General features: G+C 32.5%; 2 protein-coding genes across 2 annotated transcripts; both read left to right on the top strand.

Moving 5' to 3' along the window:
• Positions 1-231: 231 nt before the first annotated feature.
• LOC114368610 (endoplasmic reticulum oxidoreductin-1-like) lies at positions 232-6845 on the top strand. Its single transcript, XM_028325824.1, has 10 exons — positions 232-776; positions 1154-1285; positions 3100-3355; positions 3716-3826; positions 4273-4391; positions 4758-4862; positions 4961-5163; positions 5619-5742; positions 6289-6477; positions 6557-6845. The coding sequence occupies exons 1-9, from the start codon at positions 618-620 to the stop codon at positions 6475-6477; spliced, it is 1398 nt and encodes a 465-aa protein (XP_028181625.1). The 5' UTR covers positions 232-617; the 3' UTR covers positions 6557-6845.
• A 3882-nt stretch (positions 6846-10727) lies between these two features.
• LOC114368160 (ABSCISIC ACID-INSENSITIVE 5-like protein 5) lies at positions 10728-15161 on the top strand. Its single transcript, XM_028325500.1, has 2 exons — positions 10728-11106; positions 14932-15161. Exons 1-2 carry the CDS (start codon positions 10728-10730, stop codon positions 15159-15161), a joined length of 609 nt encoding a protein of 202 aa, XP_028181301.1.
• Positions 15162-15530: the final 369 nt, after the last annotated feature.

Genomic DNA, 15530 nt, shown 5'->3' with positions numbered 1-15530 from the left:
TCGCGACCAGTTTTTTTTTTTCTACTCGAAACTCTCGACATATTATTTTTAATCTAAAAGTGATAAATTTATTAGAAATTTGATAATAATTTCAGTGACAAATTTGTCTCTCCGTACAACGTAATTATCCTAATTTTAACGAAAATTATATTAAATGAATAAAAATAAAGTACTTTAATCTTAAAATTTAATATATCATAATAAAATTATTGTGAAACAACCTCTCGAGGTGTCTTGGAAAATGTCATTGGGATCTCTTGAAGTTTCTTAGAAAAACTGTTTGGCACAAGGGGGAAAAAAAACAGAAACCATCAACCGCCCATAATTTTCCCTCATTAAATTCTCCACAACCTTGACCTTTGGCTGCTAAACAGAAGAACGAAAAAAGAAAAAAGAAAAAAGAAAAAAGACACGCAGCGCACAAGTTAAAACCTTCTCAAACTCTCTTTCGTCAAAACGCGTCCATTGGATCCATCAACGCACGCCAAACATCTCGTCTTTTCGCGTTTCCGTTGGTGGTTTTTCGTTTTCCTCAGTGTTCCTTCAGTGATTTTCTTCTGGGTCTGTGAAAAGCTCGGTGCTTTGTTTCGGAAGCACCGACATTGGGGAACTGTGTGATGGTGAAAGCGGAGATTGAGAAAAAGGGTTGCAGCACAAGACGATGGCTTTGGCTTGTGATGGCTCTCGTCGCCGTGTTTGTTGCCATGGCCATGTCTTCCAGAACCTCTCCAAAAGCTCTGTTTGGAGCCATTGATAGAGCTTGTCCGTGTGCTCGGGTAATTTTTCTCAATAACCCACATTTTAAGTTTCCTTATTCATTTTTTTTGTTGAATTGTGGAATTCTGAATCTTGATGTGTTATTCAGTTTTATAGTGTTTTAATAGATTAAAATCTTGGACAAAGAATGTGTCTTTATATGATTTTTTTTCTCTCCCTTTGTATTGTTTGTTACAATTTATTTCACTTATAAGTTGAGTGTGTCTTCCATTGGTATTTGTAATGGAAGTCTCTTGTATTGATTGGAGCCACGACCAGTGGAAATGTAGAGATATGGTTTTAATGAATTTTTTATTTTTATTTTTTGCTGCTGTGTGACTAGAAATTTAGTTTGATGTTTTGATTGAGGCTTGAGTTTTCGTTTTGTCTGTTGCAGGGCACACCGAAGTACAGTGGCATGGTGGAAGATTGTTGTTGTGATTATGAGACCGTGGATCGTCTTAATGAAGAAGTGTTGCACCCCTCCCTCCAGGAGCTCGTGAAGACCCCTTTCTTTCGATATTTTAAGGTTTGCTTATCGTCGCATCTTATGTTTTGCCTACATTTTTCTCTATGAATTTTATGTTGACTAAGATCCTCTTCTTTGCGGTTATTGCTTATGGTTATCTTCAGTTTGACGAGAGCAGATAAACTATTTGGTTTTCGCTGGTTTGTGTGTTTGTGTTCTAATTAACTTTTGCATTGGTGCTGTTCCTATCCCTTATGTAACTCACTAACTTGTAAAGATTACTAGCATCAAATTTATACCAGCAGCATGATTTAGGATTGAGAAGCCTTTCTAGGGAAAGACTTTTGATTGATCATTTTTTGAGGTTTTTGTGATTACTGGAATGCTTGAATTTTGATGTGATCAACGACATGAGAAATTAGAGAGAACTATATATATATTGTACAAATGCATTGAAGCATTATCAATTGAACTCAGTGCCATTCATCCCTAACTATTTTATCTAGGATTTTAAAATATTGAACTTGCTTTCTGTGTCAAGCTGGCAAACTATTGTATGTTGCTGTGTGGTGTTTAGGATAATTATTAATTAATATTGGTCAACTAAGTTTGACGTAAGAGTGAGTAGTGTTGAATATTAGATGAACCAATGATATTATGCTACTAGCATCAATGCTGCTCAAACCGGACTGGTTATCGAAGCGGTGAAGACACTAATTCTCATTTCATAACTTATTGATTTTTCTGTGATTAAATCATGCTTAAGACAATAAATAATATTAGCCATGGTGAATATCCTCTAAAAAAGATGGCCAAATATTATACCCAACTTGGAAGCTCGTAACATAAAGTCCATTATCATTTACTTGGTTACTATGTTCTCTGAAAAAATTGCCAATTTGGAGAAAAGTTAGATGAATTGCTAAGCTATTAAGAAAAGATATGAACTTGTAATCACTTCAAAATCAACTTTATCTTGTTTTTTGAATTTTGAGCTTTACATGAGTTTCTTCCTTCACCACTAAATATGGAAGCAGTTTAAGTTACAATGGATAAAATGATAAATGCACTTTCTTTGTTAAGAACAAATGGCTTACTAAAGTATGTGAAGAATCACTGTTGAACTTGCGCAAGAATAAAAATGAACATGTCACCAGGAGGATAAAACTGAATAATATTAATAGCTTTCAAAGAAATTAAACAAGAATAAAAATGTAAAATAATCATATTAAAAGCCAAAAATAATAATGTAAATATGCATATTTTATTACTAGATGTAGCACATAAGAAAATTTAGTTTGAATTCAGAACCTAGAAATAACCATGAGAGAAAAAGACCAAAAAGCAACTTATATAATTAACAAACAGTAAAAGTTCACCAATTCCCAGCACCAAGCATGGCAGCTACTTTCTGTGTGTGACGTGGATGTTGAGTGTGCCGCCGGTGGACACTACCATACAAGCATCATGCAGTTGCTGATGAGGCGACCAAGGATGACGAGCATCATGCAGTGCCTGCCTTAAGCAAACTCTTACCTCTTAGGGTTTTAACCTAACCAAGTGATGTCATTTGGTCATTTTGGAGAAACAAGCAAACTCTAAACCGACTGATTTTTACTGTTTTTTTTACCAGTTCATCCAGTTTTTTTACCAGCCTTTTGAAGTCCTGATTTTGTAGTTAATAAGGAACGGTCATCAGGCTGGTTCCCAGTTGAACCCGCTAGTCACTCTGGTATTTAAAGCCATGACTAGCATTCTTAAGCTGTACCTCTGATCATGCATTATATGTTTGAATACTGATAACTAAATTGCATTTCTTTTCACTTTTGTTGACCCTCATGAATCTTCTGTGCTAAAGGTGAAACTTTTTATAGGTGAAGTTATGGTGTGACTGCCCTTTCTGGCCTGATGATGGCATGTGCCGGTTGCGGGACTGTAGTGTGTGTGAATGCCCTGAAAGCGAGTTCCCCGAATCATTTAAGAAGCCTGACCATCGCCTTTCAATGACTGATCTTGTTTGTCAAGAAGGAAAACCTCAGGCAGCTGTTGACCGTACTTTAGACAGTAAAGCTTTCAGAGGATGGACAGAAATAGACAATCCATGGACAAATGACGATGAGACTGACAATGGTGCGTTACTCTGTATGCTGATTCGTATCTAAAATTTGTGGTCATAGTTGTAGTTTACTAATTATGTTCTTCAAATGAGTTTATATTGATGAATAGTTTTTGTTTGATGTCTTGCACCACTAAGATATATTTATGATTAAATTCAAGTTGATCAAGCAACATTTTTCACTACCAGAAAGCAAGGTGACACAACAGTGTAGTAGTTAGCATTCGCTTATACTAAAAGCTTTTAACTTTTTTTAATCGGTGGCAGCATAGGATTTACTTTTTACACTGTTGGTGTATGAAAATTAAATCATTTTCTAATATATTGAATTTCTTTCCAAGAAAAATAAGCATGTCAACTGTTTGCATTTGCAGATGAGATGACATACGTGAATCTTCAACTGAATCCCGAAAGATATACTGGTTATACTGGTCCATCAGCAAGAAGGATATGGGATGCTGTCTACTCAGAGAACTGCCCCAAATGTAAGTTTTCTCTGAAAAGCTTATGCACTTTAATCTCCCCTTCCTCAATCCCTTCCCCAAAAAAATGAAAACAATGAATCAAAGTTTTGCTCCTGTAGCGCTAATGAGGTATAGTTAATTCTGGGGATCCAGTTATACTTTCATAATTATGGTCTAAACTTTAACAACTTGAAAAGGCCTTTGATTTTAGGTAGTTTGGTGGTACCTTTCATATTGTCAAACATTGACAGACCAGTGACTTTGAATGCAAATGATTACCCTCTATCTTCCTCTCTGTATGCATTATTTTTTTAATCATCTAATGTCTCTTATTTTTAAATTTTAATAGTGGATATTAGTCATGTTCTCATCGTTTGTTTCTTTTAGTGAAAGATATCTTTAATCTGTTCATAAAAGAGGAGCTGTTTCTATGGTTCATTAATTAGAAAAAGAATTGTCTTCTGTAGATCCATCTCAAGAGTTATGCCATGAGGAAAAGATTTTGTATAAATTGATATCCGGTCTTCACTCCTCCATATCAATTCACATAGCTTCTGATTATCTACTTGATGAAGCCACAAATTTGGTAAATCTCGCATTCCTCTTTCCAGCAATAGCTTAGTTTTTGTTTGAAAGGAATATTTGTATTGCTTTTGATGAATTAGTACAGTTATTGCATATTTGAGCATGTAGATAGACAACTGTTTGATTTTTGTTTCATAGTCTAAAAGTTTTAGTTAATTTGATTTTCTTTTGGTATTATGGACCTTGTAAAATAGAGTTATTGATCTTTCTATTTACTAAAAAAATTTGAATGTAGCTCATTTTGAAGCCACCTGCATTTATTTTGTGGCATATTGGCATATCCATGTTACTCTAATACATTTCACTAAGAACTTGAGAAAAATATGTTTCAAAATCTAATTTCTTTCTTTCCCTTTTATTATTCCAGTGGGGCCAAAATCTTACTTTGATGTATGATCGAGTCCTAAGATACCCTGATCGTGTCAGAAATTTGTATTTCACTTTTCTCTTTGTTCTGCGAGCAGTAACCAAAGTGAGTATAAATTGTGATGTATATATGGATCAATCTTTCTATTTTATTCTTTTTTTTAGAAATACTTGTTAGCTAATGCAATTCTCATTCCTCTTTAGGCTTCAGATTATCTGGAACAGGCAGAGTATGATACCGGTAACCCCAATGAGGACCTTACGACACAATCCTTGATAAAACAGCTACTTTACAACCCCAAGCTTCAAGCTGCATGTCCAATTCCGTTTGATGAAGCTAATTTGTGGAAAGGCCAAAGTGGACCTGAGCTAAAACAGAAAATTCAACAACAATTCAGAAACATCAGGTATTACTTCAAACTAGTGGAAGTGGACCTAGCTCTGCCTAGCTAAATATTATCCATTAATAACTTGCAGGGCTTTGTTGTGGCTTAGTCTCTTTTAAGCATGCATCATTCTTCCAACAAATATGTAGAAAAGACAATTGATTACTAATGATTCGTAGTGATGCTTACAAAACCATTTTTGTGGAAGGAATCAAAGTATATATAGGTTGGATTCTATCTAAAATCCCGTCATTGATATTTTTAGTCCTGCAGTATGGTTTTTCTTTTCATCTTATGTGGTTTGGAATCTTAGTCTCATTTGAGTTTTCCACATCTAATCTGAACATAACTTAAGACAACTAAATGACCACTCCTTTTACTTGCTCTCCATTTATTATTCTACTACTGATTCAACTTACACACTGCTGCTTTTGATTTATCTCATTGACAATGGAATATATTTTTTTGGAATGCAGTGCAATGATGGATTGTGTAGGATGTGAGAAATGTCGATTATGGGGCAAACTTCAGGTTCTTGGTCTCGGAACTGCATTAAAGATTCTCTTCTCTGTTGATGGTCAAGAAAACTCGAGTCATACAGTAAGTACACTTTGCTTGAGATTTTTTTGTCTTCCTCTCTCTACTGCTGCCTTTATGCATGTACCATAAATCATATTGCTTCTGCAGTGATCTTTAAATACATTCTGCTGCTATGTTAAATCCTGAACTAAATCCTAAGTTGCAATCTAGTGAGTATTTTGCTCCTACGTTTGAAAACATTATGGTTCTTCTATGCAGGTAATGGCTAGTATCTGTGCATCATATAATGTTAAATTTTCTTGTTAAATTTAAATTAAATCATACAATTGTACATGGACGATCAAACACTATAAGGTATTTGTAGTTACATGACCACTTAAAAAATGTGTTGCATGTTTCATGTAATCTTGACCATTTAAATATGATATAATGATTTATATTTATAGTTCTCATTTCTTATATTTACAGAGTAAAGTACTACATAAGAAATGACTGTAGTAATTGACTGTAATTTCTGTAAAAAAAAATTTACTTGCCTCTTACTGTGAATAGTATAGTACAGTTAGGTGACCAACACCCTATATGTTTCACTTGATGATCTTTCAGCTGCAGCTGCAAAGGAATGAGGTAATTGCATTGACGAACCTTCTCAATCGACTCTCAGAATCTGTCAAATTCGTCCAAGAAATGGGACCTACAGCTGAAAGAATCATGGAAGGAGGACATTTTTCTGCTCATACAAGAACATTGATTAGCTCATGGAAAAAAATTTGGTCCTATGTATCTAAAACTTAGGTAACATGCTCTTTTCTCAGTATTTGTTGTTTACTCGTTTGTTGTACCAAACTGAGTATTACATGTTTCCAATCTGCAGGCTATAATTGGTGACAGTTCTGTTTTTAATTATTCAAATTACTAGAGAGACTAGACATAGGAAAACCACCGTCGTGGTTTGGAAATTTTCTGAGGGATGTGAAACAAATGTACTTAGAATGTCTCAAAATTAAAAATAAACACAAGGAGAAAATTTACTGAGAGTAATAGAAGATATATTTTTACTTGGGAATGAGATGTAATCCCCTTATCCCCACTAATTTTGTTGAACAGTTTTTTTTGTACAATTTTTTTTTTTTGTAATTCAATTAGCACACTCCTTTCCCCTTGCTTGACTGTTAAAACAGATAAGCTTGAAAACAAAAATTGTTCTTTTTTTTTCTTATAAAATTGAGTGGATGAAGCTAGAGGCGGGAAAGGAAATCTCAACTAGGTTGGCACTCCCAAGGAAACCGCTACCCAGCTACACTCCCCACTACTAGTAGTATATTGAAAATAGAACAAAAGGAGAAGTAGAACAAAGTTGGGGGCCCAAAATTCAACTAGAAAATCAATAAAACCATTTTCCATAGTTAGAATTAGATTTGATGTGGGGTGCCTGACTCATATTACAGCATGGGTGAGAGTTGCAAGTTCAATATTTTTTTTTGAGTTTTAAAGATTCAATATAAATACTTCTTTACTGTTAACTAATATGTAATTATCCATTAAAAAAACTAATATGTAATTTAGGCCACCAAAAAAAAAAATATGAAATTACCTTAAAATTAACTTTTTAAGTAATTAATGAAAAAAAAAAAAAAACTTAGGAATGCTTGTTTTGTGGATAATTTTTTTTAGTTCCGGGAATATTATTCTTGGGAATAAATCATGAGAATGATATTCCTGTTTTTTTTAACATGTGTTTGGTTAACTATTAAAAATAGTTTGGTAGTTTAGAATATTTTTTATAAGATAAATATTCAACTTGATCCTTGAATTTGTAAGGTGTTGATACATTTGAGTCCTGACATATAGAAAAATAAATTCATCTCATTGTTGCTAACCCAATTATTTTTGTTAACCGAGTTTCTCATCCAAAATTTTGTTGTGTTGTTGATATAAAGGGACTAGTTTGTCACCAAAATTTCTATGGATTAATTTATCATTCTGAGGAATTGTCACACTTTTTGAAAATTTAGGGACAATATTATTTTTTCATCCTTTAGGAACTCAAGTATCAAGTGTCTTGCGAATTTAATGATCAAATTAAGCATTTATCTTTTTCTTATATGTTTAGGAATAATTTAAACATGTGTTTCATTCATATTTTTTTCCTAAAAATATGTATTATAATTACTAAAGTATCTTTATTTTAAATTTCGTTAAAAAAAATTGCTAATGTATTTTTGAACTCACACAAAAGCCCCCAAAACAGTGCACCTTTACGGCAAACAACACAAAAAAAAAACATACGTGCATAATGGTGTTCCTGATTTGATTATTTAAATAAATATAATTATAATTAATAAATAACTAGATTATAAGTGGTTATAATAACTATAATGATAACTAGTTATAATTTGATATAACTGGATATTATTTTTAAAAATTGATTATATAACCGTTTTTGAATATAATTAATTATATAATAAGTTACATCTAAAACTAGTTATAGATGAATAAAAATAAGTTATTTAAAATAATTGTTTTTATAAAACTGATTATTATATAGCTAGTTATGGTTTTTTTTTTTTAAAATCCGGTTTTTTTTAGCGGCCCTACATAAGGCGACTGTTATCCCCCTTTTTTTTTAATGTCTCCCACCAAAGAAATAAAACACTTTTGTAGCTACACAAAATTTGTGAGAATGAAATTTGTGCAACATGCATAAATTTGTGGAAAGAAAAAAAATGGTAGCATGTAACATGAACGTAAAATCAAAAATAAAATATATCTAAGATTATATATTAAGAAATGTTAATAACATCATCTTTCAACATTCTTTTGGCAATTAATTAAAATTTATTAAAAATCATTCATTTTGATGAGTTAAAGAAAGAGTGTCAAAAGAAATTATCCCTAACATTTCTTTGTAACAAACTTAGATATATCTAGTGTATCTATTATCTATTATATAGCCCATGTTTAGAACATTGACACGTGGCTTTATCTTCTCTCCTTTTCCATTTCACTCTTTTCATCCCTCTCCTTTTCCATTTCTCTCTTTTCTTCCATTTCTCTTTTTGCTTTATCTTCCACTTCTCCTTATGCTCTTTCCTCCTTTTCCATTTCACTCTTTTCTCCCATTTCTCTTTTCACTTTAACTTCCTCTTCCCATTTCTTTTATGAATCCATTTTTGTATTTGATAATAAAGTAAGATAAGAATCAAACACTTATAAAAGAATTATTCGCCTAACAAAATCCCTTCATCTTTTTTTTTTTTTTTATATAAATAGTTACTTTTGTCTCTCAATTGATAAATGCGTCTCTGAAAGATGAAGATATAAAATTTAGTCATTGAAAGTGTAAAAAGTACGATAAATCTATCCGGCCATTAACTTTCCTCCGTCATTGTTAATAAAATAATCTACGTGATACGGATGAACAAATTTGTAACTGAAATGATTGTCAACGTGGATTGCCTGTATATGAGCATATTTGTCATAATATCTTATAATTTGATCAAATTTTCACTAAATTGCTCACTTTTAACTTTAAAATTATTCCATATTCCAATTCTAACTTAAGTACCCTTATATTTAGATTGAAAATAATATGTCAAGAGTTTTTAGTAGAAAAAACACAATCGGCCGCAGGATTAAATTTATTTATTTTTAAAAAAGAATTTAATCAGTTTTTTTTTTTAAAAAAAAAGCTCTCACAAAATTTAAACTAGATAAAGCTAAAGTGGAATTATAAGTCTTTTTCCTTAAATAATAAAATGTATATATATACCTCAAATATGAAAAAATCCCTTGAATAAACCTTATGTGCCTCCACTCAAGACAACACTTATTATACATAATATGAATGAAATGAAAATAGTTACTAATAAATAAAGAACCCAAATAAATTTAAATAAAAAATACAATAATGCTCAAACTAATAAAGAGGTTAACTTCAAAACAAAACAAAAAAAAAAACTAATATCTCTCGCTGAATTAGGAGCTGCAGCGACCTTGCATTCCATTTGGCATATTGTGGAAGAGTACGTAATAAAGATTAATAATTAATCGAAGAAACAAAAAATTTCAAGAAATAAAATACTTTCATTTTTTTAAATGGTAACTCAATTTTTTTATATCATAAAACTAAAGAAATTTATTTTATTTTGGAAAATAAGTAGTTATATTAATTAATTAAAAAACTAATTAACAATTTGATAGATGAATAAATAGATAGATAATCAAAGTATAAGAGTTCAAATCTTAAGCTGTATTTTACTATTTTTTTATCCCTTTTTTCCTAGCTTTTCTCGTATACAATTCATTATCAACGTCCAAATATATGTGTCGTATTTTTTATACTTTCAGGGATTAAATTTTGCATTTTCATCTTTCAGGGACGCATTTGTCAGTACAGTGGGAAGACGAATCCTTGTTGACAATCATTTTAGTGACAAATTTGTCTCTCCGTGCCACATAGGCTATTTTATTAACGATGACGGACGGAAGTCAATGGCCAAATATATTTGTTGCATTTTTTACACTTTCAGGAACTAAATTTTATATTTTCATCTTTCAGGGATGCATTTGTCAACAAATTACACATTGAGGGACAAAAGTGACCAAGGTTATTAGACTCGCGATTCTACGTAAAATCGTGGAAGTTCCATAAACTCGACTCGTAGAATCGAATCGTAAACTCATAAGAGTTTACTCAAATAAAAAAAATATATTAATATTTCTTTATATAAAATCATAAGTAAATATTTCAACCCTAAAATAAATGAAAATAATAAACTTTAACAATAATTCAATAAACTAACATAGTCCACTATCCACACTCAATCTAACATAAATTCATACGATAAAAAACATAAGCAAACAAAACTCAAGTTATTGATGTTCAATTCAAATCTCTCCATGAAAATTAGAATCAAGTTATTGATTTGATGCACTTGATTTGATGCAGATTTGTTTCTCAACTAAGCATACAAAACTCAATACTCTCACTCACCCTTGATGAGTTCTATTGCAAGAATGGAAAGAGCTTAGGATCCATGAACATGGATGAATTCCTTTCTAGCATTTGGAACTCTGATGATAACAACCAAGTTAACCCACCACTACCCACCCTTGATGAAGCTGCAAAGGGTAAAAGTGTAGTAGCAACTAAATCCACCACCATTTCCCAGCCATTATCTATCCCTCCCCCAATTTGCAAGAAAATTATGGATGAAATTTGGTCTCAGATCCACAAAAGCCAACCACACTACAATGAAGCTAACAATAGCCTTGTTAGGAATGAGCCACTACTCAAAAGGCAGCAAACACTTGGGGAAATGACTTTGGAGGACTTCCTAGTAAAAGCTGGGGTGGTACAAGAATCATCATCACTATTCAAGTCTTCATTATTATATCAAAATCAGATTGGTAACATTGCAAGTAATGGATCATTGAGTGCAAGTTATAGGTTCAGGCATGTAATAGGGACAAGATCTAGTGTGTCTTGTAATGGGCTTGAAACACAAACATGTTGGCACATAATAACAACTTAGTTATAAAGGATGTCACTACAAATGGCACTGTGGGGAAATGTCCAAGCTTAGGAGAATCAAGTGGGAAGGGTAATAGGAAGAGGATCATTGATGGCCCTCCTAAAGTGGTAGTAGAGAGAAGGCAGCGCAGAATGTTGAAGAATCGAGAATCGGCGACACATTATATAGTGTTTAAAGATTGGTTAGAAAGACAATTATGATAGATAGGATTATGCTTCTCAACAGAGAAAAGAGTGTACATACAAAACAATTCTGCTAAAATTATGCAACAATGGAAGAATCATTCAAGAATCTGGCAAGGAGTATTAATTGTTTTTCAAAAAAATAAATAAGAAGACTCTAACATGCATAAAATTCACTTCATTCACTAGGTTCTAGTGATATACAGGGTTGTTTGCAACATTCTATTCAATTACTCCCTTAATAAGCATCGTTTCAATTAACAAAGATGAATTAACAGAGAAGCTTTGAGAAAGAAAACACCTTAGCGTCGTGGAGCAAAGCTTGGAGCTAGGTCATGAAATGAGGACTTTCGACGAGTGAGGGCTTTCAAGTTTCAATCTTCTGCAATGACGAGGACTAGCATGGCAGCACGACAGCGATGACGAGGACCACCACGACCGAGTAGCTCAGCACCCAAACCAAACTTGAACAAGGTAGAGTGAGTGAGTAGACAGAGTCGTGAGAGTCATTTTCGGGGGGTTTTCGTACGACGCCATTTTGAGTTTTCGTAAATCCGCGGACTCGGAACAGACTTGTGAGTCTATCCAAACTCGTCTGAGTCTGTGCTAAATCGGACGAGTCTATTTCGTTTTTGATTCTGCTTCCGATTTAACTCGCCGAACCTTAGTGGAATCGTAAAATCGTACGATTTTACGATTTAAATCGCGAGTTTAACAACCATGAAAGTGACTATTTATCCTCTTTTTTTTTTCTACTAAAATTTTTAGGGTTCTAGAACTATGCTCTCTTTATGCTCCATTATGCCTAAATCAAATCAGTCAAAGGTGCATTTTCCATTTTTCAATTTCAATCCTTCCGTCTTCCTGCTTCTTTTTATCGCATTGGTGTTGGTAACTTTTATTTGCATTCCTTTCCCATTTTCCCATTTTCATCTTCTCTTTGGAACAAATGCAACATTATGTAGTGAGTAAGTTTCCTTTCTTCTTCTTTTATAAAATAAAGTTCCCTTTCTTTTCTTTTGGGTTTCTCATCTTCTCTTTTCCTTATTATTGAAACATTTTGATCTTGCAGAAATTAGTAATAACTTTTTAACATTTACTTATATTATTGCATCCCTATCCCTATTTATTTTAGTGAAACTTCTATTGTTAAGTTGGTCACATAATTTGAAATTGATACTCATTGTCAATTTGATCTCTAATTTGTATTCTTTATTTAATTTGATAAAATTGTTTATGTTGAAATTTGTGCAGCTATTGAAATTGATATGAGTTTGTGATTATTAGGAGCTAATGCCTTCTTAATGAGTTTGATGTCTGATAGGAATGCACTTGCTCCAACAGAAGGTTGACTAGCTTTGATGTTCAAAAGTGTTTGTGTTGTAGGAAATTAGCAACCTATTGCCATTCATTTTGCAGCTTCAAATTAGTTTCTTTTTCACATACAAAAAGGAAATTATGTAAATGTCTTACAGTTGAAGTAGAGATAATAATACAAATAGGGATGTTCAGTTTGGTGTCTTCTTTTGTGTCTTAAGGAGTGTTCAATTCGGTCTTGAGTTATGGATTGTCTTCTTTTCCTCTAAAAAAAAAAAGTTATGGACTGTCTTATGAAACATTTAAACTGAATTTGCATAGGGATTTACCAACTATATCTTTGTTTTTATTGGTGTGTTAAGCAGTGCTAGATGTTATTATTTAGATTTACCAACTTTGCTTTTAGCTACAATGTTTTGTCAACCAGTCGGGGCATATGTTCAGTTAGATAAAATGTTTGGTAACCTATGACTCTCATCTTTCTTTGTTCTTTTTTTATTTTCACTTTTCGATTCTATTGTAAAACGTTCTTGATCTTTTTCATTTGAGGAATCAAAAGGTTTTGTGCAGTAGTGTGTCCGTGAGTAAGTGCTGATTCTCATATTTCTTTTATTTTTTTTTTATATTTTCAGTTGTGTGATTTTGAGTTCAAAGCTTACATTTTTTTCATTTTAACTTTTGTGATTCTAATATCAAAGCTTCAATTTTTTTGTTTTCATTTTTGCTTTTACAATTTTAATGTATAGCAGTGTGCGTGGGTGGATAAGTCCAGTAGTGTTTGATGTTTTTTTTTTCATTTTCTTTTTTACTCTTCTAATGTTTTTCTTTTCCTTTGCTTTTTCATCTTTTGTTTTTCATATTATTCAAGTACTCTGATTTTCTGATTTCAGGAATTTGAATCTTGTGCTTTAGGTAAGTGATTCTTTTTCGAGCTAATATTTTGAATAGGGGATACATAAACATGTTGAATTCCATTTATCCATTTTTAGTTTATTATGTTTTTTCAAGGTGAATGCTTTTTCAATTTATTGTTTGATTAAGATTTCTCATGAAGTAGATGAAGTCTAAATTCAACTCAAAAACTACGGTGTGATAGTTTAATCATGAATCCAGTCACATGAAAATAGTATCTGCACATTACAAAAATATGAATTGCCTTCACATATGTTTAAGTTACTTCTCAGGTGCTTTTTATGTACGTCTCCCAATTAAGGCAAGTTCTCTAAATACAAATTCATCAAATTGTTTTGATTTTTAAATACTATTGAATATTAACTTATTCTTTATGAGAATAGAGTTCATTGGATTTAGCTTTTAATTGTGGATTGAATGGGCCTATTGCGGTGGTCAGTCCAGATGAAATGAAAAATGAAACATGTTACTTTATTGCGTGAGCTTTTACATAAATGCTTTGAGTTATTTTAGATAAGAGTACTCTTGGAAATCAATGATTTGATCATATCATAAATGCTGAATGTATTATAGGAGTATGTCGAAAGGGACTTCTTGGTTTCTTCTAATGGACTAGATAATTCACAACCTTTTTTTTTCTTCTTTTTGATTGATTTCTAATGTCCAATATGCTTTTAGTATTTGCAACTCTTTTTTTCTCTTTCATTTCTTAGTTGGAGCTTAAGCTCTGGGATTTCATATTTAAACTTACTGCATTTATTTCATGCACTAGATTCATGCTCAAGGGATTGTTCTACTACTAAACAAGCACGCTTTCCTGAAAATATATTCTTCAGTTCCATTTTCACATGTGTAATGTGTTTTAAATTATTTGATTTGTGAGTTGTATTATTTGATTTGTATTTTTTTATGTGTATTATTTTATATTTTCCTTTAGTTTTGAAACTCTACCATACTATATCATAGCATTACTTGGTTCCTAGAGTTAAGATATTCTATGAAATACACGTGATGAACTTAGTTACAAGCTTCATACATGTAAATTGAACAATTCAAGAGTTCCATGGTTCAACCAAATGATAAATAATTCTCAAATCAGATTCTGATGAAGGCTAACTAGAGCCAAAGGCTGTGGAAATGTCATAAATGCTAAACTTTTTAGACCAATGACAGGTGGCTTAATATTTTACAAGCAGCTCCTCAACGTGGCAAATTTCCTGCATGGGGTTACTTTTAGAAACATTTTCCCGAAATGGGTCTGTTTCTAAAGTAATCCCTGCATGGTGCTCTTTTTTACGTAGAGACCATGCAAATCGCAAGGAGGAATGGCGATTTCGTCGTCGACGCGACAACTGGCACCGGTGTCGCCATCTTCAATGGCGTGTTGCACCAAGCTTGGACTCGCCAGTTTGACTGGCGAGTTGAGGGTAGGGGTTTGCAGTTCTCAGGCTACGTGCAGCAGCTTTGCAGGAGGAGGGACAGCTTTTTGGTGGAAAACGCCAGTGCTACTGGCGATTTGTGCTGCAGGTAGGAGTAGCCAGTAGCACTGGCGATTTGAGCATGAAGTAGCCATTCCCAATGGCGATTTCAGCTCCTTTATAAACCAAAGCTCCGCCCATTTGATGTGCGTTTCTTGTGCGTTTCTTAAAATCATCTGAGAGTTGATATTTTATGTGCCTTTTCTAAAAAATAGTGACTTTCAAATTGTTTATCCTATTTTGTGTTGAATCCTAAAAACATTGTTGAAGGCAGGTTCAAGGTACAGCTTTAAGGTATAAAAGTTCAAATGTGTATAGTTATTTTTAAATTATATTAAGTTGGTGTTGGTGTAAAAAAAATTGTATTGAATATGAAGTTTATAGTTATTTTATAATTATATTAAGTTGGTGTTTATGTTTTA

Source organism: Glycine soja, chromosome 9 (genome assembly GCF_004193775.1).
Source record: "Glycine soja cultivar W05 chromosome 9, ASM419377v2, whole genome shotgun sequence".
Lineage (NCBI taxonomy): Eukaryota > Viridiplantae > Streptophyta > Magnoliopsida > Fabales > Fabaceae > Glycine > Glycine soja.
Note: the sequence above shows the minus strand (reverse complement) of the source record. Positions and strands in the feature narration are given on the sequence as shown.